Here is a 23,970-nt window from a genome sequence, read left to right as displayed (position 1 = left end):
ATGATTAGAGACCTGCAAGAGTGCATTAAAAAAAAAACATACCCTCTCACAAAAACTAGAATGAGAGGGAAAACTGACAATTGCTCAGCAGCGCATGGTTTGGAGGGAGGTATTTTCAAAGGATATTGATGAAACAGGAGAGTTAGGGCATCCCAACAGAGAGGTTCCAATAAAAGCAAAACTAGTCCATGTGCCTATAAGTAAAGAATTACCTCAGCTAAAGGATTCCAAATTATCCCTATTAACTGAAATACAGGTTAATACAAGCAAAAAACACACTTTGAAATGTCTATATGCAAATTCCAGAAGACTAACTAAAGTGGGAGAGTCAGAGTGTATAGCATTGAATGATGAGATAGACATAAATGGGACAGTGGTATACCAAGGTACAAATTATAGTGCAATGATAGGGACGATCAATTTGGTGTGGGGGTGGCACTCTATGTCTTGGATGGCATAGAGTCCAAAATGATAAAGATCATACACGAGACTAACGGCCCGATTTTAAAAGCCGTACACATGCGTATATTAGGAGATACCAAGTGGCCGGGCCATACGTACACCACGGGCTTTTTCAAAGGCCCGCAGCCATGCGCATATCTCCCAGTATGTGCCAAAGAACCGCTACCAAAAACGGGGTGGTCTGGGGGCAAGGCATGGGTAGCCCGGGACAGCGCCACTATGCGCTGTCCCGCTGAAGAAGCACGTGCCAGGATCAGACCAGCACGCGCAACCTGCTGTTGCATGGCAGAGCAGGTAAGTTAAAAAACAAAAAAAATTAGGTTACTTAGGGAGGTTTTATGGGTCAGGGAGGTTAGGGGAAAAGGGAGGAAGGTTAGCTTGGAGGTTTAGGAAGTTCCCTCCTAGTCCGCTCATTTATTGGAGTGGACAGGGAAAGATCTGGGGAAAGGCCCTGTCACGTCGCCGCGAGCATGAGTAAAATTTTCCTCTCTTCTGCGCACACCAATATAAAATCGGCACACATGTGCACACAGGTAGTGGATTTTATAACATGCACACGTCAACGCACGCATGTTATAAAATCGGCGTGGCGTGTGCACACACTGGGAAATGTGCGCACATAGACGCCTGCGCATGGGTTTTAAAATCTACCCTTAAATGCATGGTAGAAACGTTATGGTAGAAATTCCATAGTGTTAGGTAAGTGTATAGTGACAGGGGTATACTACCGTCTACCTGGCCAAATTATAAGACAGAAGATGAAATGCTAAGAGAAATCTGGGAAACTAAATTATTTGGCAGTGCAGTAATAATGGGAGATTTCAAATACCACAATACACTGGTGCAGGATAAATGTTTAACCACTACAAGTTCTATGGTGTATTTTAATGACAATTCCAAGTGTCAAGGAATATCAATGCGCTCCGGGTATCTTTTCAGAGATTTAAACGTACCCTTGGTCCCCCCCGATGCAGCCCAGCGAAACACGGTACCGTGTCGGGGGACCTGCTTAAAGTTTTCCATTTGAGTTTATGGAGTTGCCAGTATAAACATTGATATTCCTTGACACTTGGAATTGTCATTAAAATACACCATAGAACTTGTGGTGGTTAAACATTTATCCTGCACCAGTGTATTGTGGTACTTGCTTATGTGCAAGGTTTTGCTTCTTCTTCATTTAGATTTCAAATACCCCAATATTGAATGGATAAATGTAACATAAGGGCATGCTAGAGAGATAATGTTCTTGGATGGAATAAATGACTGCCTCATGGAGCAATTGGTTCAGGAACAGACAAGAGAGGGAGCTTTTTTAGATCTAATTCTTAGTGAAATGCAGAATTTGGTCACAGAAGTAATGGTGGGGGTGCACTTTTTTTATTTATTTATTTATTTGTATTTTTCTATACCGGCATTCACGGAGTTCGTATCATGTCGGTTTACATAAAACAAGGGGTGAGAAATACATTATATCGTAAATAACTAATAACATAAGAGTATACATTAAAAAGTAAAACAAGTGCATGGAAGAAAAAAGTTACAATAAAACGGGGGTCATTCTAACTGGGATTAGAGTTAGAGGAAAGATAAAAAGTTTAACGAGAAGTAAAACATTGTAATGATTGGTAGATAGTGATCTATTGGCAATAGTGATCATATAGTGATCACTTGGCAATAGTGATCATATAGTGATCACTATTAGTGATCATATATAGATCATATTGGCAATAGTGATCATATAGTGATCACTTGGCAATAGTGATCATAACAAGATCAAATTTGAACTGATGACTGGAAAAGGGACATATATAAATCTACAGCTCAAGCACTAAACTTTCAAAAGGGGAACTTTGATAAAGTGAGGAAAATAGTTAGAAATAAAATGAAAAGTGCAGTTGCAGAAGTTAAGTTTAAATGTACCATCTTAGAAGCACAGTCCAAATGTATTCCATGCATTAAGAAAGGTGGAAGGCCAAACGTTGCTGGCATAGTTAAAAGGCAAGTTAAAAGTTAAAAGGCAAGTTAAAAGACTCTATTTTAGCCAAAACAATTTCCTTCAAAAATTAGATTGATCCATCTGAAGAAAATAGGAAAAAGCATAAGCATTGGCAAGTTAAATGTAAAACATTGATAAGACAGGCTAAGACAGAATTTGAAATGAAGTTTGCTGTAATAAAACCTTTTTAAAATATATCCAAAGCAGGAAGCCTGTGAGGGAGTTTTGGTTGGACTGTTAGATGATGAAGGGTTTAAAGGGGCATTTAGCGAAGATAAGGCCATCATGGAAAGTTATCCAAGTTAGACCTGCTTATTCATCTGGGGATTTTCAGCAGTATAGTTATGCAGCTGAATATCCTGTCTAATTTAGCCAGATAAGTCTATCTGACTAACTCAGATAGCTGACTATTTTTTGAATATCTACCACTTTGTGTCTTAACTGAGCCGATACACTTTGATATAATTATAGTGTATTTGGACTATCAGAAGATGTTTGGAAAAGTCCTTCATGATAGACTTCATGATAGCTTCCAAGTTTACTATCCTTGTTGAATGTAACTTTGTTCTTCCTGTTCAAACTATTGTTCTTGTTACAGTTCCCCAATTCGATGTAAACCGATCTGATATGGTCATTTAACCATGAAGGTCGGTATAGAAAAGTGTTAAATAAATAAAATAAATAGACTCCTTAGGAAATTAAAAAGCAATGGGATATGAGACTATCAGGCTGATTTTAAATGGTTTGGATAAGTTCTTGGAGAAGTCCATTACCTGCTATTTATTTATTTTATTTATTTAGAATTTTTCTATTCCAGTATTCGTCGAAACATCATATCGGTTTACATGTAACAAGTAACAATAGGGAAAGTTACAATGAACAGGGCGATATCAAACTTGGAGGGGGGGGTGTAGAAATTAGTTATCAAACATTGATAGAAACAATCAAACATTGCAGAATAAAAATTAACAAGTAGAATCGGACATCGCATTTAAATATTTACAGGTGAGGGGAGGCAGCGGAAAGTTCTGGTAAAAGGGAGGGAGGGGTGGAGGGGGGTTTGGGGTGGGCATTAGGATTATTCGGGGAAGGCTTGTTTGAAAAGCCAAGTTTTTAACTTTTTTTAACTTTTGGGAGCTTGTCTCAAGTTGAAGGTCTAACGGCATGGAATTCCAGTGTGTGGGTCTTGCTATAGAGAAGGCACGCTCTTCTGTGGAGGTTAGCCGATGGGTCTTGTGAGTTGGGATGTGAAGGGTGCCTTTGTGTACTGTTCTGGTGGGGCGCTCAGAGGCGTATGGGCGGATGATGTTGTTGGACCATTTAATATTGTTGTTGTGAATGGATTTGTGTATAGTGGATAGAATCTTGTAAAGGATGTGAGCGGAGACTGGGATCCAATGAAGTTCCTTGAGGATAGGGGTAATGTGTTCTGTTCTACGCATGTTGGTTAGTATCCTAGCTGCAGTATTTTGGAATAGGGATGTGAATTGTTTTTCTGATGAATTAAAATATTATACGATATTTCTTAATTCGTCAAAAATTCGTGAAAAATGAGAAACGATCGCATTTCCCCAAACTTTTTGTCAAAAATCGTTTTTTCAGCTTAGTGCGCGCTAACAAAAAATAACAAAAGTAACAAAAATTAATGGGAGTTAGCGCGCACTAAGCCGAAAAAAACGATTTTTCACTAAAAAAAAAAAAAAAGCCGATCCGCGGGAAACTGAGATTTTCCCGCGGCCACACAAACCTGACAGCAGAAACGATGGGGCACCCGATTCACATCCCTATTTTGGAGTATCTGCAGAGGTTTGATGTAAGAGGCGGGGAGGCCTAGGAGGATTGAGTTGCAATAGTCGATTTTTGTAAGGATAGTGGCTTGAAGGATGGTACAAAAGTCCTTGTCATGTAGGAGTGGTTTTAGTTTCTTTAGGGTGTAGAGTTTGAAGATTGAGTCTTTTATTGTGGTGTTGATTAATTTTTTGAAGTTCAGTTGGCTATCAATGGAGACTCCAAGGCTTCGTGCATGTGTCTGGAAGGTTGTTATGTGTGATTGTTGGTACCTGTCTGTCAGATGTTTTGACGTGAAATGTTGCAAGATGAGGATGAGTTCGGTTTTTTTGTGTTCAGGGCAAGGTGGAGGTTAGTAAGGAGGTGATTTATCGAGCTAAGGCAGTTCTCCCATGTTTTTACAGAGTTGGAGATGGATTCTTTAATGGGAATGAGGATTGGGACATCATCCGCATATATGAAATGTGGGAGCCCAAGGTCTGTGAGGAGCTGACAGAGTGGAAGGAGGTAGATATTAAATAGGGTGGACAAGAGTGAAGAGCCTTGGGGGACTCCTTGGGTAAGTTGGGTGAGTGTGGATTCGGAGTTTCTCATTTTGACTATGTAACATCTGTTTTTGAGGTAGGAGGTGAACCAGAGTAGGGCTGAGCCAGTGATACCAATTTCTGTGAGGCGACTGATTAGGGTGTCATGGTTGACAGTATCAAAGGCTGCTGAGATGCTATTAATCAAGTTGACTTAGAAAATAGCCACTGCTATTACTAGCATCAGCAACATGGGATATACTTAATTTTTGGATACTTTCCAGGTACTTGTAGCTTGGATTGGCCACTGTTGGAAACAGGATGCTGGGCTTGATGGACCCTTGGTATGACCCAGTATGGCAATTTCTTATGTTCTTAAAAACGGGGGTTACGTGTGTGGCTGGGCCTTGCGCGCATCATGCACATTTTAGAAGGGGCCCGGCCGCATGTGCAGAAATGCCAGGCCAAAGAAAAGGGGCGGGACTAGAGGCGGCCGGTTCAGCGGCCATTTGCTGCTCTACCGGGGAAGAGAATCTTGGCGCATACAAGTTGCTACTGCTCCATTGGAGCAGTAAGCAACAAAATAGAAAACAAAGGTAGGAGTTAGGGTTTAGGGGGTGGGGAGAAGAGGGGAAGGGAGGTTGGGGTAGGGGATAGGGAACTGGGGAAGGCCGCAATGCGTCGCCACATGAAACTTGCACAAATCTACCCCCTGTTGTGCGTGCCGCACGCGGATTACAGAATCTGGCGCGGATGTGCGCAGGGCCCAACAATTTAATATCATGTGCGCACTGGTACCCGCATGTTATAAAATCGGCGCAGCCATACGAAAATCTACCCCATGCCTTCTTGTGGATAGGTAACTGATTAAAAGATAGGTAACAAAGAGTAGGACTACATGGTCAGTTTTCCCAGTGGAATGAAGTAAATAGTGGAGTACCTCAAGGATCTGTACTGATGCCAGTGTTGTTAAACTTATTCATTAATGATCTGGAAAAGGGAGCAACAAGTAGTTTAAGGTAGATTTTAAAAGCCTTGCGTGTGCAAAAATGGCCACATACACGTGTAAGTGGGTTGTGCGAGAGCTACGTGAATGTATAAAGCTGTGTGGGAGAGGTGAGGGGGGGGAGGTTGAGGGAGAAAGAGAGACTCTTTATAGAACTTTGTCTGATACTCAATATATGGGCCATTGTAAGGGCGCACTTTGATTCAGGGTGAGTTTTCAGGAGATGGGTTGGGGGTTAGGGGGGTGGGGTTATAGACATATTCAGAGGTACCCATTGTAAAATTGACATCATTAAAGAATTTTTGACCTTATAAGTAATGAAAATTCTAAAAAGAGGAGTTGATTTGTACAATGCAGTCTCACCTAACTACATTGTCCCAATCGACTCCTTTTCATTACTTATAAGGTCAAAAATTCATTAATGATGTCAATTTTACAATGGGTACCTCTGAATGGAGGGGCAGAAGCAACTGGGGATCGTTCTTTCTCTGTTTTCCAGCCAATGTGTCTATGGAAGCAGTGAGTGAGTAGGTCCCAGGACTGGGATATTTGCAGTGAGGGGAGGGAGGGCAGAGGGTCTTAGGGAAGGCCGAACTTACTTGCAGAGTAAAGGACGGTGGCACATGATTACAGCTTAGAGGGATCGGTGATCATGATGCTGCTGCATTGGTCTATAGGGCAACTACACCTGGAGTACTGTATGTAGTTCTGGTTACCCTATCTTAAAAAAAATATATATAGCAGAACTAGGAAAGATACAGAGAAGGACATTAAAAATGATAAAAGGAATCGAATAGCCCTATTATGAACAATGCATCAGGAGAGGACTGATCTGAAGTCTCCCTCGAGAAAGTGGGGCAGTAAGCAGGCCTGGCATATTCCAGGCTGAGGAGACATGAGAAGAGAGTTACTGTGTCCCTGCGTTAGCGCATACTGCAGTCAGGGTAGCTTGTTGCCAGACAAGAATAGCCTGACAAGGACTTGCCCTGCTCCCTCACTGCCATGGAGCTCTCTTTCATTGTTGCATCCGCTGTGTGAGTAACTGCGTCAGTAAACACTCCCCTTCATCCTCCCTTGTTTCCAAGTGAGAGTGAAACCATGGCAACTGTACACTCTGCCTGTGAGGGGCCTGGATCCAGTTCCTGGAGGAATGCCTGTTATAGCAAAATGAGTGTCGGAGCAGACAGCTCAGGATCCTTCCCACTACTGGAATCTTTCTCCGACTCTCAGGTCTCCATGTAGTGAATTCTAAGTTCTGGCTTCACCTTGACATATCCATAATACTAGGTACACAGCTTAACAACATAGCTTTTTTTTTTTTTTAAAGAAGCGTTTGCCATTTTTTTAAGATGGTATCCGAGCTGTTTCTCTTATGCACATCGATATGTTTGTTATGAAACCCCATCGTTTGTCCTGTGATCTGATTGTTTGTAATTATTAGAGCAGCCAATATCTGAAAGACCTTTAAAGCAGCAAATTGTTTTCAAGTAATACAGTAATCGGGTAAAACAAATAAAATCATTAAAATTCCCTGTTTACTGTTCTGATCTGTATTTAATTACTGGGGTGATATTAACAGTTGATGTTTTGGAAGGCTTCTTGTCCTTCGTCTCTCTCATCTCACCGTGATGAACCTTAGTAATCCAGAGCACCAGCTGGGCTGATCAGAATCACTGTAGGTGTCAGATTGATATACAGAGAGAACAAATACAGCATGAAAGGTGGAATTAGATAACTCAGGAAAACAGATCTTTCACAATAGACGTTTGGCCATGAGAACAGGTACATGTTCTCCCCCCCCCCCCCCCCTCCCCCTTATAAAAGAGAAACATGGTCATACTAACATAGGAAATGATGGCAGAAAAAAATCCAAGTGGTCCATCCATTCTGCCCGGCAAGTTTATGTATTTATTTCTCTGGGCAGGTTATCCTATGCCTTCTGTTAAGATTAGTAACTGCTGCTCTGTGCAGGTTACCCCCATGCCATGCAGCTTATCCCTTTTCTTCATTTCCACCCTTTTAGCCAATAGGGAACCTCTGTTTATCCCAAGCCCTTTTGAATTCCATTACCATTCTTGTCTTTACCACCTCTTCCAGGACAGCATTTCATGCATCCACACCCTCCATGAAGAAATATTTCCTAATGATGTTCCTTACCCCCTTGGAGCTTCATATTTCAGCCTCTAGCTCTACAGCTTGCATGCCCGCCAGATGTTTAAAAGTCGGTATCATATCTCCCCCACCCCTTCTCTCCTCCAGGATATTTAGGTCTTTCAGCCTCATCTCATAAGACTTCTGGTGCAGAATCCACACACACTTCTGATCACCTTTCTCTGGACTACTTCCATCCTGTTTCTATCTATCTCTTTTCAGATACGGTCTCCAGAACTAAACAATATTCCAGGTGAAGCTGCACCAAAGACTTGTACAGGGGCACTATCACCTCCTTTTTCCTGATGGTTATTCCTCTCTCTATGCAGCCCAGCATCCTTCTGGCCTTAGGCACCACCTTGTCACATTACTTTGCCATGCTCAGATCACCAGACACTATATTCCCCTGAAGTCTATTTCCCAGTCAATGATCATCACTTTTTTGCCCCTTTATCACATAGAGCCCCTTTGAATTACTACACCCCAAGTGCATGACTTTGCACTTCCTGGCATTGAACCCCAGCAGCCAAACTTTCGACCACTCCTCAAGCTTTTTTAGATAGCGTTTCATTCTCTCTACTCCTTCAGGTGTGTGATCTGTTGCATATCTTAATGTCATCCACAATGAGACAATCTTTTCCTTCTAACCATTCTGCTATTGCTCACAAAGATATTAAACAGAACCAGCCCCACCACTGATCCTTGAGGCACGCTAGCTATCACTGTCCTCTCCTCAGTCTGTTCCATTTACCACTTCTTACTGGTGTCTGACAGTCAACAAATTTGTAAATCATTTTACCACCCTGGGACGCACTCCCAGGCTTTTTATTTTGTCATGAGCCTCCTATGTGGGACAGTATCAAAAGCTTTGCTGAAATCCAGATAAAACACCTCAGGCGCTTTTTCCTGATCTAATTCTCTAATCACCCAATCAAAAAAATCTATCAGATTCATTTGACATGACCTTCCTCTGGTAAAACCATGTTGCCTTGGATCCTGCAACCCATTGGATTGTAGATAGTTGACTATCCTTTCCTTCAGCAGCATTTCCATTAGTTCCCACCACTGAGGTAAAGCTAACCAACCTGTAGTTTCCAGCCTCTTCTTTGATCCCATTTTTGTCAAGCAGGCCACCATTCCCTGTTCCAAGGATCTATTGAACAAGTCTTTTGAAGGCCTCACCAGTACCTCTCTGAGCTCCTTTAGTATCCTGGGCCATATCTCATCAGGCCCCATGGCCTTGTCCACTTTCAGTTTTGCTAGTTCTTCCAAACACTCTCTTCAGTAAATGAGGTTGTGTCTACCCCATTCCCATCTATATTCTTGTCTACCAGCAACAGAATAAGAACAAAAGGGGAAGAAAAAGAGCCAAGGTAAAGACAGATTGATATCTTGAAGAATCTAGCTGGTACTGCAGCTTTAATAGAGGGATCTATTAATTGTACATGGAAATGTACTAGAGGAAAAATGTGGATGATGGGTCCTGGTTTGTTTGTTGACTAAGAGAGAATTGCACTGCTCAAGAGGGGAAACTGGCGAGTCTGGAATAATACTAATTCCCAACCCATTTCGAGCAAGAGTAGTCATCTGCGTAGGCATCAGTCTCCATTTCTAATAGGAGACAATCTGGAAGAAGAAATACCTGCTTTGTCCAGTTCAGGGAATGGGCAGGTTTACAGAAAAGACAGAAGCAGCATTCAGTTCAATACCCTTTAAAGGCAGCCAGTATCTGTGTACAGTACTTGCAACTCACGTGATTCAATATTTTTCTGATTAAAGCACAGGTAAACTACAGATCAGTTTGGGACCAGGGATACATCTGGGGCTCTAATGAGGGACAGTTAAGAGGCATGACTTTGGACAGGGCAGTAAGGATAAATATATTTAAAGAATATAAATAAATTAAATAGCCTGTCTCACCCATCCCCAAATTAGAGAAATTTAGACTATATGGTCCAATTCTTTGCTGCAGAATGTAGGTGTTTTGTCTTCAGCAGCTGATTCTATTGAAAATGAATGTGCTGTTCTTACTGTATATTCTCTTTCTTTCTTTCTTTTAGTTCAGAAATAAACGCCAGTATGGATGAACCACCCCCACTACCTGCTGTCTTTTTTCCATCTCTTGTCCAGCTCTGCTATAAGAGGTAGGGAATGTGGCTGTGCATACCTTTTAATAGTCTGATACTGTAGTAGCACACACATTGATTCTGGGCAGGATATCACAGTGCCCAGATGTTTATCCTTTCATTTTCTCTTGGTTTCATTTCTTGCTGGTGGAAAGGTACATTTTCAAATAACATAAAACAAAATAACAGTGGAGTCAGGGTGTTAATTGCCCATTCATAGCCAGTTGCATATGCTGATCCAGGGTAGAACACCATCAGTGGTGCATACAGTATTAACTGGCATATAGGCAGCATGAGGCTGAATCAACATTAGAAAATCTGAGCCAAGGACTGGTCTGGTGGATCAGTGACAGTGCTGTTTATTGCCATGAAGGGAGACCAGGGTTCACTAGGTTGGCCCAGGCTGGGGATGTTATATTCTCATATCTCCAACACAAAATGGTTCACAAAGCTGGAAACAATGCAATAAATAGCAATACATCATACAAACAAGGCATCAAAAGTACAAATGCATCAAAAATACAATAAATGCCGAGGAGGTAGCATTCATAGCCCATGGGGGAGAGGGAGTTACATTCATTGCACAGTAGCGAGTTAGGGCCCATGTGTTACACCCCTCACCTCTAATGCAAAGCATCTCTGGCATAGCCTCCAGCATGTTGCTCCAGGGACGTGGGATAGAACTTCCTCTAACTCTGAATTGCCTTTATATGTCCCCTGCCTGGACTTTCTGTGGCACTGGCTGATGATGTCACATCCTGGTGCTAGCCTTGTCTTGTTACTTGTTCTATGTCTTGGTTCCTTGCCTTGTCCCTCGCTCCTCTGTGCTCTTTTCCTTGTCTAATTCCTTGTCTGTCTGCTCTTGTTCCAGTTCCTCCTTGTCTTCTTCCTTGCTTGTCCAGTTGGTCTTGTCTGTCATGTCTGTTCTGTCTGACTACCTGAATTCTGACCCTGGTCTGGTCTCTGTCCTTCTGCTGTCTGCTCTGACCTCTGCCTTGTAACCCGTTCTGCTGTCTACCACCTGCCTTGACTCACGCTTGCCTGGATTCATCTCTTGGATTGCCCTTGGGACCCACTTAGAACCCAAGGCCTCAACCTGCGGGGAATGGGGTTGGTATTGGCGAAGCTTCAATTGGTTGCTCACTAGGCAGCATCAACCACCCCTCAGCACTAGGGGTCCAATTCTCCAACAGGCATTATAGAATTCCTGAAGAAGTCCTGTTACATGGCCCCCATCTGAGGACTGTCGCTGCCATGACTGGACCAAGTTGGAAGGTAATATAAAATAGGGGGAAAATTTTACTGGATAGTTGCAAATGAAGGCTTATGGTGTTAGATCTCAGCCTTGGTTCCAATGGAGTTGGAAGCCCAAAGGAGCAGGAGGAAATTGCTGGGTTAGAAAAAAAACATTCAGGCCAAAACAATATCGGTGCACCTTAAATGGAGGCTCTTGATTGAGCGCCTGCTCCCTTAACGCACGCCAATCCACCTCTCCTGGGTGCCTGATTTAATATTTAAATCACATGCCGCGGTAAAAAGGAGGCGCTAGGGCAAATTGCGCGCTCCTAGCACCTCCTCTGCAGCAGGCGCCCGGAAGAGGTGGCTGTCAGCTGGTTAGGAAAACGGACGCTCAATTTTATGACACACTTCAAAAGTGTGACTGCCAGCACACTTTTTTTTTTTTAATTCTCCTATTTCGGTTCCTCAGATTTAACACTGCAAAGATATTAAGTTAGAGGAACAGAAAAAAGAAACAGAAAAGCAGTACTTTCTGCTTTTCTGTTATTATTTTGGGATCCTCAAGAATTAACGCCTACTCCGGGTAGGCGTTACATTTTGCAGGTTAAAATGTATGCATTGGCCACATTTTTTTTTTTAATTGGGGGAGAATAGCTAATAGCCTCATCAACATACATTTGCATGTGATGAGCACTATTACCTTCGCAGGGGGTTGAACGTGCGTTTTGGACACACTAATTCCCTTATAGCATAAGGGGTTGTGGACGTGCGTCCAAAAGGCGCAACCAGCCACAGGTTAACCTGTGCGCTCAGCTGAGCGCACTGCATTGCATCGACCTGATTGTGAGCCAGATTTTCCTTTTCTTTTCAGATCTAGACTTGCAATCCATGCTGACATATACTGCTTTTTTCCAGTGACCATGTAGTCATCACATCTGACACGCCTTCTTTTAGGGGAGGAACAAAGGACATCCATTTCATTGCAGTCCTTCTTGCTAAAGTAATAATCATACCCAGAGCAGCCTAAGAGTTTCTTAAACCTGGCTTTTCAAAACATTCTAGAATAGCATTTCTCACACCAGTTCTGGAATATCCCCTTGGTCAGTCAGATTTTCAGACTATTCACAATGAATATGCATGAGATAGATTTGCAAATTTTATGGAGGCAGTGCGTGCAAACCCGTCTCGTGCATATTCATTGTAGATATCCTGAAAACCACACTAGTTAAGGGGATACTCCCGGTCCGGCTTGAGAAACACTGATGTAGAAGACAAATTTCAGGAGAAGTGGTCAGTGACATCTCAAAAAGTGTGTTAATCATTGCCATCACTTCCTCCCAAAATGTTTTGGTGTCATCAAACTTCCAAATCATATGCAGGAGGTTGAAATCTGATTTTTCACAACCTTTACACTGTACAGAAAATATTAGTCCCAGTTTAAATAATCTGTCAGTTCTATAATATACTGTGTAAGAATTCAAAATTAATAAGCCTTAGGTGTGTATAGAAGGCAAGAGTTTGAAGTGGCAGCAACCATTTCCAGCTACCTTTTTTCTAAAGGTAAAATTCATCTGATTTCCTCTTCTCTTTTAATCTCTGTGGGAGGGATTTCTCCATTATTGCTAAGCAAATTATAAAAATGAGAAATGTAATAGTTTGAGATTAATATGTTTAGTAGAGATGGGTTTAGTTGTTCTGGATCGGGTCGGGTTTCAGTTCAGGCGCTTCGTGGGAAAACTCGTTTTCCCACAGATCATTTTCTAGCAAAAACTAAGCTGAAACCCGAACCTGGAAAAACGAATTAAAAAAAAAATCCAAATTGGAAAAAAAACCACCCCAACCCTTCAAATTTACTGTATTACAATTCTCCCACCATCCCGATTCCTCCCCAAGACTTACTAAAAGCCCTGGTGGTCCAGCAGGGTCCCGCGAGCGATCTCTCCCTGCGGGCCGTCGGGCCTGCTACGAATCAAAACTTGCCAAAAGTCCCTGGTGGTCCAGCGAGGGTCCTGGAGTGATCTCCTGCACTCGCGTCGTCGGCTGCCAGTATTCAAATGGCGCCGATAGCCTTTGCCCTTACTATGTCACAGGGGCTACTGGTGCCATTGGTAGGCCCCTATGACATCGTAAGGGCAAAGGGCCATTGGCGCCATTTTGATTCGTAGCAGGCCCGACAGCCCGGAGGGAGAGATAGCTTGTGGGACTCCGCTGGACCACCAGGGCTTTTAGTAAGTCTTGGGGAGGAATCGGGATGGTGGGGGGATTGTAAAACAGTAAATTTGAAGGGTTGGGGTGTTTTTTGTTTTTTTTAAATAATTGTGCCCCTCCTCCCTGCACAAACCCGAAAAATGAATTTTCCCCGAAGTTCGGGGAAAATCAGTTTCGTGGGTCTGGTCCCCCAAACCACCACAAATTAGGCAATTTAGTTGAAATTGCCTAATTCGTGATAAACAAATTCACATCTCTAATGTTTAGAGCCTACCATGATTTAATTACTCACATTTTCAAATATGAGCTCAAAATGAGTTAGTCAGGTCCTGTAGATATTTCCCTGTCCCTAGAGAGTTTATAATCTAAGTTGGTATCTGAGGCAAGAAAGGATGACATGACTTGGTCAAGGTCACAAGGAACACGAGTGGGAGAATAGGGCTTGAACCCTGGCTTCCCTGGTTCTCAGTCCACTCCTCTAGCTACTACGCTGTTCCTCCACTGTGTTATGTTGCTCTATTGTGGCTACCAAAGCATATCTCAATTGGAGATATTTGAAAATGTGTGTATTTGGAAGCTAAAAATTTTCCTTAAAGTCTGCCAAAAATTTAAGAACAGTGTCCAAATATAATTGAGTAGGAGTTTGTATACCTTTTTCTTTCCAATATTTCAAGCCCTCTAGCGCCATAAATTAAGGGAAGTGGGTATTATTTCATACAGGAGTCTGTAATGTAAGAGTGTGGTCACACCCCAAATATCTGAACTCTTGCACACATGTAAACTGTGAGTTTGATAATCTTTTTCTCCAAGGACATGAAGGATGGCAGTCGTCACACATGAGTGACATCATCCGTACAAATGATTTCAAGGATTCTAGAGCTTTCAGCATGCCCTACTGAGCATGTGCAGCTGTAGTCACCTCCCTGCCTCCCAGGCAGAGCCCCTTAGTCTCTTTTTTTCTGCAGAACCTGTTACAACATGGTTCTTTGCTCTCTTCCTCACAACTACCACAGTGAAAGTTCTGGAGCTGCAGAAGCTGTTTTTTCTAGCAAGGCCTGGCAAATTTTTGTTTTTACCTTATGTACTTTTCGGTAGTTAGTATTTATTTTGACTTTTTTTCTCTTTTCAAGTTTTTCTCTGCTGGTCGCACAGCGGGCTTAGTATCAGTGCAGCTTGGCATAAGTTTCTTCTTTCCTTACTAATTAATGCTGCACCTGCAGCTTGTTTTGTGCTGTCCTCGCCTTCAATTCATATTTTTTTTGTGCCTTTGTTGGTGCCTCTTGGGACCTGCAATCTGCAGTCCATGTGTGTGATCTTGGTAGGCCTCTAGCCTGGAGATTTGCCTTGAACTACCTATGAAAAGGCATGAGCTAAATCTAAATAGATAAATATTTTACCTATATTATGTTTGTACTAATATTGGTATACAGTGCATACTTTGGACTTTACATTATGGGGCAGATTTTAAATACTTGCACGAGCGCGTACTTTTGTTCGCGTAGCAGGCGCGAACAAAAGTATGCTGGATTTTATAAGATACGCGCGGCTACGCGCGTATCTTATAAAATCCGGGGTCGGCGCGCACAAGGGGGTGCACATTTGTGCAACCTGCGTGCGCCGAGCCCAGTGCGCACTGCCTGTTCCCTCCGAGGCCGCTCCGATTTCGGAGCGGCCTCGGAGGGAACTTTCCTTCGCCCTCCCCCCACCTTCCCCTCCCTTCCCCTACCTAACCCACCCCCCGGCCCTATCTAAACCCCCCCTTACCTTTGTCGGCAAAGTTACGCCTGCTGAAAGCAGGAGTAACTTTGCCCATGTCGGCCGGCGCCCCGCTCCATGGTCCGGTCCCGGGGGCTGTTCCGGAGGCCGCAGCCACGCCCCCGGAACGCCCCGGGCCGAAACCACACCCACGTCACCGCCCCCGAAACGCCCCGTCCCGCCCCCTAAACGCCGCGTCATCCCGTCACGCCCCCGCCAGGAAGCCCCGGGACTTACGCGCGTCCCGGGGCTCTGCGCGCACCGGCGGCCTATGCAAAATAGGCATGCCGGCGCGCGAGGGCCCTGCACGCGTAAATCCAGAAGGATTTACGCGCGCAGGGGTTTTAAAATCCGCCCCTATATTTTTATCCATCTTACCGCTTTAAAAGCCTGAATATGCAGTAACTGGTTTTCCCTGAACCTATTGAAACTGAGATAATTCGACTGAGTAACACCGCATAATTTTTTTACAGCTATCTTTAATTTAAAAAATGTTAACATCCCGATTGTAAGTGAAGTGAGAAACTTGGGTATGATCATGGACTCAGAGCTTTCTTTCATACCACACGTTAAAGCCACCATACAAAAATGTTTCTGGAAACTGAGAATCCTCCGTAAATTAAAGTCCTATCTTGACTTGGATAACTTCACAGTTTTGCAGTCATTGGTAATAAATGGCCTTATTATAACTCCATTTATTTGGAGTTACCTAAATTCACGCTGAAGGCCTTTCAAGTAATGCAAAACTCTGCAGCCATAATTCTTTCTGGTACAACAAAGGATAACCACAATACTTCAATGTTATACTCACTACATTGGCCACCAATCGAATGGAGGTTTCAGTTTAAAGTACTAGCAATGATTCATAAAGCTCTGAGTTTAGAAGCACCAATTTGTATCAGCTCTCTTTTAAAACTCTACCTTCCATCAAGAAGTCCGTGGTCCTCCAGATAATGTTTGCTTGAAATTCCAAGTCACAAGGCTATTAGACTTGCCAATACCAGAGAAAGAGTACTGGCAGTTGCAGGTCCCATATTATGGAACAGACTTCCTGACACTGCACAGATACATGCTGTAAAATTTTGAGGAAGCACATAAAGTCACTTTTGTTTAAGGAGGTTTTAGGTGATCCGCTATGAAGAAATGTAATTTTGAATTTTTTTTTATCGTTGTATTACTCGTCCGTCCTATATTTTAACATAAGAACATAAGAACATAAGAAATTGCCATGCTGGGTCAGACCAAGGGTCCATCAAGCCCAGCATCCTGTTTCCAACAGAGGCCAAACCAGGCCACAAGAACCTGGCAATTACCCAAACACTAAGAAGATCCCATGCTACTGATGCAATTAATAGCAGTGGCTATTCCCTAAGTAAACTTGATTAATAGCAGTTAATGGACTTCTCCTCCAAGAACTTATCCAAACCTTTTTTGAACCCAGCTACACTAACTGCACTAACCACATCCTCTGGCAACAAATTCCAGAGCTTTATTGTGCGTTGAGTGAAAAAGAATTTTCTCCGATTAGTCTTAAATGTGCTATTTGCTTACTTCATGGAATGCCCCCTAGTCCTTCTATTATTCGAAAGTGTAAATAACCGAGTCACATCTACTCGTTCAAGACCTCTCATGATCTTAAAGACCTCTATTATATCCCCCCTCAGCCGTCTCTTCTCCAAGCTGAACAGCCCTAACCTCTTCAGCTTTTCCTCATAGGGGAACTGTTCCATCCCCTTTATCGTTTTGGCTGCCCTTCTCTGTACCTTCTCCATCGCAACTATATCTTTTTTGAGATGCGGCAACCAGAATTGTACACAGTATTCAAGGTGCAGTCTCTCACCATGGAGCGATATAGAAGCATTATGACATTTTCCGTTCTATTAACCATTCCCTTCCTAATAATTGTATTTATTTATTTATTTTAAAAATGTTCTTTACCGTCGTTAAGTTAAATACCATCACAACGGTTTACAGAAGGGCATAATAAAGAGAAATATGGGTGGTATAGATTACAAATTACTCGTGTGAAATCATAGTACGGTAACAATTTAAAATAATAAACTAGGTGTGTAAATTAAACCTGATTGTTAGGAACAAATTAGGCAGTTTGATTTTAACATTAATATGCTTATGTAGGTTACTAAAAACTTCTAGCTTGGTGCATCCTTATCGCTCAACTATTTTTCTCCTTTTCTTTATCTTTATAAAATGCTTATTTAAAAAGCCAGGTTTTCAGATTAGTTTTGAATAATTTCAGATTTGTCTGTTTGCTTTTTTGACTGCTGCAGCACACTGAACCGACGATTTTAAACTATTATCCACTATGATGCCTAGATCTTTTTCCTGGGTGGTAGCTCCTAATATGGAACCTAACATCGTGTAACTACAGCAAGGGTTATTTTTCCCTATATGCAACACCTTGCACTTGTCCACATTAAATTTCATCTGCCATTTGGATGCCCAATCTTCCAGTCTTGCAAGGTCCTCCTGTAATGTATCACAGTCTGCTTGTGATTTAACTACACTGAATAATTTTGTATCATCCGCAAATTTGATAACCTCACTCATCGTATTCTTTTCTAGATCATTTATATATATATTGAAAAGCACCGGTCCAAGTACAGATCCCTGAGGCACTCCACTGTTTACCCTTTTCCACTGAGAAAACTGATCATTTAATCCTACTCTCTGTTTCCTGTCTTTTAACCAGTTTGTAATCCACGAAAGGACATCGCCTCCTATCCCATGACTTTTTAGTTTTTGTAGAAGCCTCTCATGAGGGACTTTGTCAAACGCCTTCTGAAAATCAAAATACACTACATCTACCGGTTCACCTTTATCCACATGTTTATTAACCCCTTCAAAAAAATCAAGCATATTTGTTAGGCAAGACTTCCCTTGGGTAAATCCATGTTGACTGTTCCATTAAATCATGTCTTTCTATATGCTCTACGATTTTGATCTTGAGAATAGTTTCCACTATTTTTCCCGGCACTGAAGTCAGGCTCACTGGTCTATAGTTACCCGGATCGCCCCTGGAGCCTTTTTTAAATATTGGGGTTACATTGGCCACTCTCCAGTCTTCAAGTACAACGGATGATTTTAATGATAGGTTACAAATTTTAACTAATAGATCAGAAATTTCATTTTTGAGTTCCTTCAGTACCCTAGGATACATACCATCCGGTCCAGGTGATTTGCTACTCTTTAGTTTGTCAATCTGGCCTACTACATCTTTGAGATTCACAGTGATTTCGTTCAAATTCAAATTCTCTCTTCGCCTGTCTGATCAATGTTTTACACTTAACTTGACAATGCTTATGTTTTATCCTATTTTCTTCAGATGGATCCTTCTTCCAATTTTTGAAGGATTTTTTTTGGCTAAAATAGCCTCTTTCACCTCAACTTTTAACCATGACAGTAATCATTTTGCCTTCCTTCCACCTTTCTTAATGTGTGGAATAAATATGGACTGCGCCTCTAAGATTGTATTTTTAAACAATGTCCAAGCCTGTTGAACACTTTTAACCTTTGCAGCTGCATCTTTCAGTTTTTTCCTATTTTCCTCATTTTATCAAAGTTTCCCTTTTGAAAATTTAGTGTTAGAGCTGCAGATTTACTTATTATCCCCCTTCCAGTTATTAGTTTAAATTTGATCATGTTATGATCACTGTTGCCAAGTGACCCCACCACCGTTTTATTTTCTTGTGAACTGCCTAGAATATTGGATAAAGTGGTAAATAATTTTTAAAAATAAATAAATAAAATTATTGTCTCTTAATACAACCTTTTAAGCATATTCTTTGTTCTCTTACCTTTTAGGGTCTTTTTCCACTAAGATGATCTGAAGAGAGGCTGGAGAAAGACGAGCTACTTTAAAATGACACGAACCGACCCACCTGACATATTAGTGTCTACAGTTTATCAAGACATAAAGGTCAACCTACCAGCCCTTGGAAATTCTGAAACATTCAGACCTTACACACAATGTGATGACTCCATGTCAAACTCTCTGGAACACAAGCCGCGGCAGTTCAACAAAAGACACTGCAGAAGCTTTGACTTTCTTGAGTCACTGGATGACGAGCCAGCCACTGATCCACTAATGGAGCAACCACAAAGAGGCATAGAGAGATGCCCAGGGACCCCTGAGTTTTCTAAAAACTCAGTAGGAAAAAAAATACCACCTAGATCATCAGCTTCAGACACCTTTAACTCCAAGCAACATTCTCATGGGGTGGAGTCTACCAAACAACCAATTAAGGCAGAACCAAAGAGAAGAACAAGGTCCAAGAGTGCACCAAGAGTTAAATCTACCTTTACTCCAGTTCCAATTCAGATGTCTTCTCCTCCCCCTCCAGTCAGAAGGGGTCGTGAGATGTTTCGTGTCCCCAAGGAACTTCCCAAAATAGAGAGTTCCCCAAGAAAGGAGAGCAGTTATGCATCTATGAAGGCCTTAATGAATGAGGTCCACCCTATCAAGCTTCAGCCACAGCGCAGCAACACTAGTCGGATTTCACCCCTATTCGTCAACAGTAATTGCTATGGTGAGACTCAAAGTACTAAGCCTACCCAAAATCCACATGTAAAGTGTCGGTTAGATATCAAACCAGATGAGACAGAGCTTCAATATGCATCTTGTAACTTGAAGGTATATCAGAACCGGATGGATGTTCCATTTTGGCAGAAGCAAGCTGCAACTCCCAGGAGTCTAACAGTGCCAAACAGCAGACAGATTTCAATGTCTCGAACTCCAACACCAAGTGATTCCTACAGTGGGGAACACAAGATTATGCACTTTCAGCATACTCCTCCCAATGAATTCTATGGCATGGATGCTAGAGGTAGCCCTTACCAAAATGCTCCTCATGCAAGAGAATTAAAGGAATATGTTGACAGAGAGTTAGGGACTTTCTGTAGCCCAAATGTACCCACTACATTTTTTTATACAGAAGAACCAGGTGGATTTTCTGGCCCTCCTCTCCCTTTGAAAAGTGTTGGCTATGAAGGATATTCCCATCCATTTCCAGGGCATAGTATCTCCTCCCAAGTCTTTTACACAGATGATGCAACCAAAGGTAATATTCAGAACATCCCATCAAGGACATTTTATATGGAAGATCCTAGACCATATCCAATTCAAGAAGCCCCATCAAGGATAATCTATAGAGAAGATCCTCGGTTTTATCCTCCCAGAAGTGCTCCTGCCAGAGTCCTTTACAGAGAAGATCCCAGAGTTTACCATCCTCAGGCTATTCCCTCCCGACTCTTTTTTGCTGAGGATTATGGAAATTACCCTGAAAGAGAAGTCATTTCAAGGACATATCCCCAGGTAAGGAATTCTCAGCCCTTGCAATTTAATGATTGGTATTTTCAAAATCACAGTTCTCCACCCACTCAGACTCAACAAATGTCCCCCTTCACACCTCCACAATCTGGGAGAGAGGCTATGCTTTCTTCTTGGCATGCCAGCTATAGCATGAATCAACAGAGACTTGGGACAAACACCAGGAATTACTCCAAATCCTGGGATAACATCCTTAGCCCAGGTGTCTGTAAGGAAGACCCAATTTTCCGAGGACGAAGCTATGAAAATCTACTCTTCCGGGAAAAACGTGCCTTATCCCCTGACGACAGGCGCCAACCTGTAGTAGTCAATCTCTCTTGCTCGCCAAAACGCTATGCTGCTCTATCCCTTTCTGAGAATTCCATCATTGAGAAGATGCATTCAGATGGAAGTGGGAGGTACTCCATGGGAAGGTCCTGGTTTGTTACTCCAGAAATTACCATAACTGATAATGATATAAAAGCCAATGGCTATGGTAGAAGCGAGAAACGGTCAGCCAGTTGGGATATGCTAAACTCTTGCAACTCACACCATGCAGTCAGAAGTCCAGTATCCTACAACCAAGATCCTACCAAGGAGACCATTCAAAATAGCGCCTCCCGCCAACGAAGTCTCGAACAGCTGGATGAGTTGATTGCAGATCTGGTGATTGACTATAAACCCCCATCCAGCAGGCGGACTAGTGAGGCAGATACACTAACAGATCAGTTAAGGAAGCTGATCAATGATGATATTGTGGGGTCAAGGAGAAAACCAGAGTTGCAGAGACAAGTAACTTCTTTGGCACAACCCAAACCAATGAAGGAGCAACCGGGACCCAGCATTTTGGACTCAGACTTACTCAAAGAGCACAGTAAGCACTATAAAGAGATTTCCAATAGCAACATACACAAGCCACTGGAAGAATGCTCTCCTGACCTCAGTGCAGATGAAGATGATGTGATGATGTGTTCCAATGCCAAATGTGGGCGGACAGAGACAATGTTCAATGCCTGCCTTTATTTTAAATCCTGCCACAGCTGTTATACTTACTACTGTTCTCGAAACTGTAGGAGAGAGGACTGGGACATTCACAAGGAAAACTGCATATATGGACGTATTGGGAGCATCTGCAGGCACATCCTCAAGTTTTGCCGGGAAAATGTGGAGGTCCACAAAGCCTTTTCACGAATTGCCAAGGTTGGGTATCTTTCCAGGGGACGAGGAGTACTTTTCCTGGGCTTCCCAAATCCAGGATCAGCTGAGAACTTTCTACAGTTTGGTTTAGAGAGCCTGCTAATGTCTCCTACATACCTTTCCCTCAGGGAGCTGGAAGGGTATTCAGATAACCTTGGAGACTACGCAAAGGAGCTTCAAGAAGCTGGCAATCAGTATGACCCTGATGAATGTTTTATCTTGAATGTAACTATGGCTGTTGGGCAAACAGTGCCTGGGAAGCCATCCACAAAAACCCAAGTTCCGACAGTCCGGAAATATGCCAAGATAGCCTTAGCCTCCTCTAGTCCCGGTAAGAAGATCCTGAAAAAGGAGAAAGACATGGAAACATTGATCCTTACTCCCCCACCTGGGACAGCAGATATTGACAAAGAAGGGGAAGAGGGAAGGAAAGCTAGAGAGGTTTGTTTTATCAACATCCAAAGGGAGCTGAGAATAAGAGGTGTGTTTTTGCGTCATGAATTCCCTAACATCTATGAACAGCTGTGTGAGTTTGTGGAGAGCAACAAGAGGTTCACCCCAACTACCATTTACCCTATAGATAAAAGGACTGGTAAGCAATTCATGTGTATGATTATGGCAGCTTCGGAGCCAAGGACTCTGGACTGGGTTGCCAGTCCTAATCTTCTGGATGATATCATGTGACCAAGTACACTGCGAATGCTAATCCTTCAGACTCCTACATGACCAACTATTTATTACTGTTTGTCAATATGTATTTTATTATCGATACACTACATTTAATTGATGGGCATATTATTTATTCCTGAATTATGGCATTAGTTGAGAAGTCTAAATGGGGAACTGGAGGGAGAGGGCTGGTGAGAGAATGGAAAGCTAGAAAAGAAAATGTGTTAAGAGTAAAACTACCAGCATCAGGAAAGAAAACATGGCTTGTTAGCCTAGCACAGAGGGTATTGTACACCAAAGGAACATTGTTTTCAGTTTTTATTTTATTTTTCCTGGGAATTTCAATGTTATAACAAAACAAATCTGTGCAAAAATGACTTTCCCACTGATTTTTCTCCTGCTTGTGTAATAAAGTCATGTTTACACTGAAATTCCCAGGGAAAATAAAATAAAAACTGAAAACAAAGATCCCTACAGCCACCAAACTCCAGTCCCCCTGCAAAGGCTGAGAATGTTGCTTTGTGGTGGAAGTGAGCAAACTATGACATGCACCTACAATTGTGATCAAACCACAGCTGGACTGAGACAGAGCTTTTCAGCTAGTGAGACCAGCTTTGTCCAAAAGACAAGAGTTTTTTGCAAGGCAGCTTTAAAACTACAAATAAGACCTTTGCCGAGCCCCTGTATGGCTGCTCTTTCTGCTTAGTTTACTAGATAAAATTTTGTGGTATTGACCCTATGACGCAGTGACCTGGATTTGATTTTCAAGCTCAGCTTCTTCAACCTGGGTCAGCCAGGGCTGGGGATGCTGCAGAGGCAGCGTTCACAGCACTTGAAGGGACACCTAGGGGCCTGTAGAGTAAAGGTTTTCTCCTATTTGTATGTATAAGAAAAGCTTAAGCCTGAATTTTAAAATCGCTGTGCGTGGTATAATCATGGATTACACACGTGGCTGGGCCTTGCGCATACCGCGTGCATTTTAGAACAGGCCCAGCACAGAAGTGCTGGGCCTGCTAAAAGGGGCAGACCAGGAGGGCATGGTCTGAGCAGGCAGGGGCAGGGAGGGACAGCACCATTAGATGCTGTCTTGGGTAAGGGCGCACCAGCCAACTGCCGGTGCGCGGAGTTTACTTCTGCTCCAGAGGAGCAGTAAGTATTTTTTAAAAAATTGGGGACAGATTGGTTTAGTTTAGGGGTCGGGGAGGAAAGGGGAAGAGGGAGAAAGGATAGGGTTAGTTAGGGAACTGGGAAAATGGCCGATTGTGTTGCCACATTAATTGACAAACCCCTCCCCTTGTGCGCGAATGGGGCACCTGCCCGCACATGCGGATGCCAATTATAAAATTGGGCACGCACATGCGTGTGGATATCGTATTTTATAACATGAACGCAGCGACGCACGCATGTTATAAAGTCGACGCATCCATGTGCGCACACCAGGAACCATGTGCACATGGATGCGCGCACGTCTTAAAATCGACCCCTTAGTGCATAGGACCCCAGTGACCAGAGCTGGGGCTTGT

At 42.6% G+C, this 23,970-nt stretch overlaps 1 protein-coding gene across 2 annotated transcripts in view; it reads left to right on the top strand.

Annotated features, from left to right (window-relative positions):
• The window catches only part of AJM1 (apical junction component 1 homolog), a 93,472-nt gene extending 69,862 nt beyond the window's left edge, over positions 1-23,610 (top strand). For both annotated transcript variants that reach the window (XM_029614112.1, XM_029614111.1), the window contains 2 exons: positions 9,988-10,071; positions 19,078-23,610. In XM_029614112.1, coding sequence (XP_029469972.1) covers positions 19,136-22,462 — 3,327 coding nt within the window. In that variant the 5' untranslated portion in view covers positions 9,988-10,071; positions 19,078-19,135 and the 3' untranslated portion in view covers positions 22,463-23,610. The remainder of the gene's footprint in view (positions 1-9,987; positions 10,072-19,077) is intronic.
• The last annotated feature ends 360 nt before the right edge of the window (positions 23,611-23,970 follow it).

The sequence above is a fragment of the Rhinatrema bivittatum genome, chromosome 8, assembly GCF_901001135.1.
Source record: "Rhinatrema bivittatum chromosome 8, aRhiBiv1.1, whole genome shotgun sequence".
Taxonomy (NCBI): Eukaryota; Metazoa; Chordata; class Amphibia; order Gymnophiona; family Rhinatrematidae; genus Rhinatrema; species Rhinatrema bivittatum.
The sequence above is the reverse complement of the archived record's forward strand: the minus strand, read 5'-3'. Positions and strand labels throughout refer to the sequence as shown.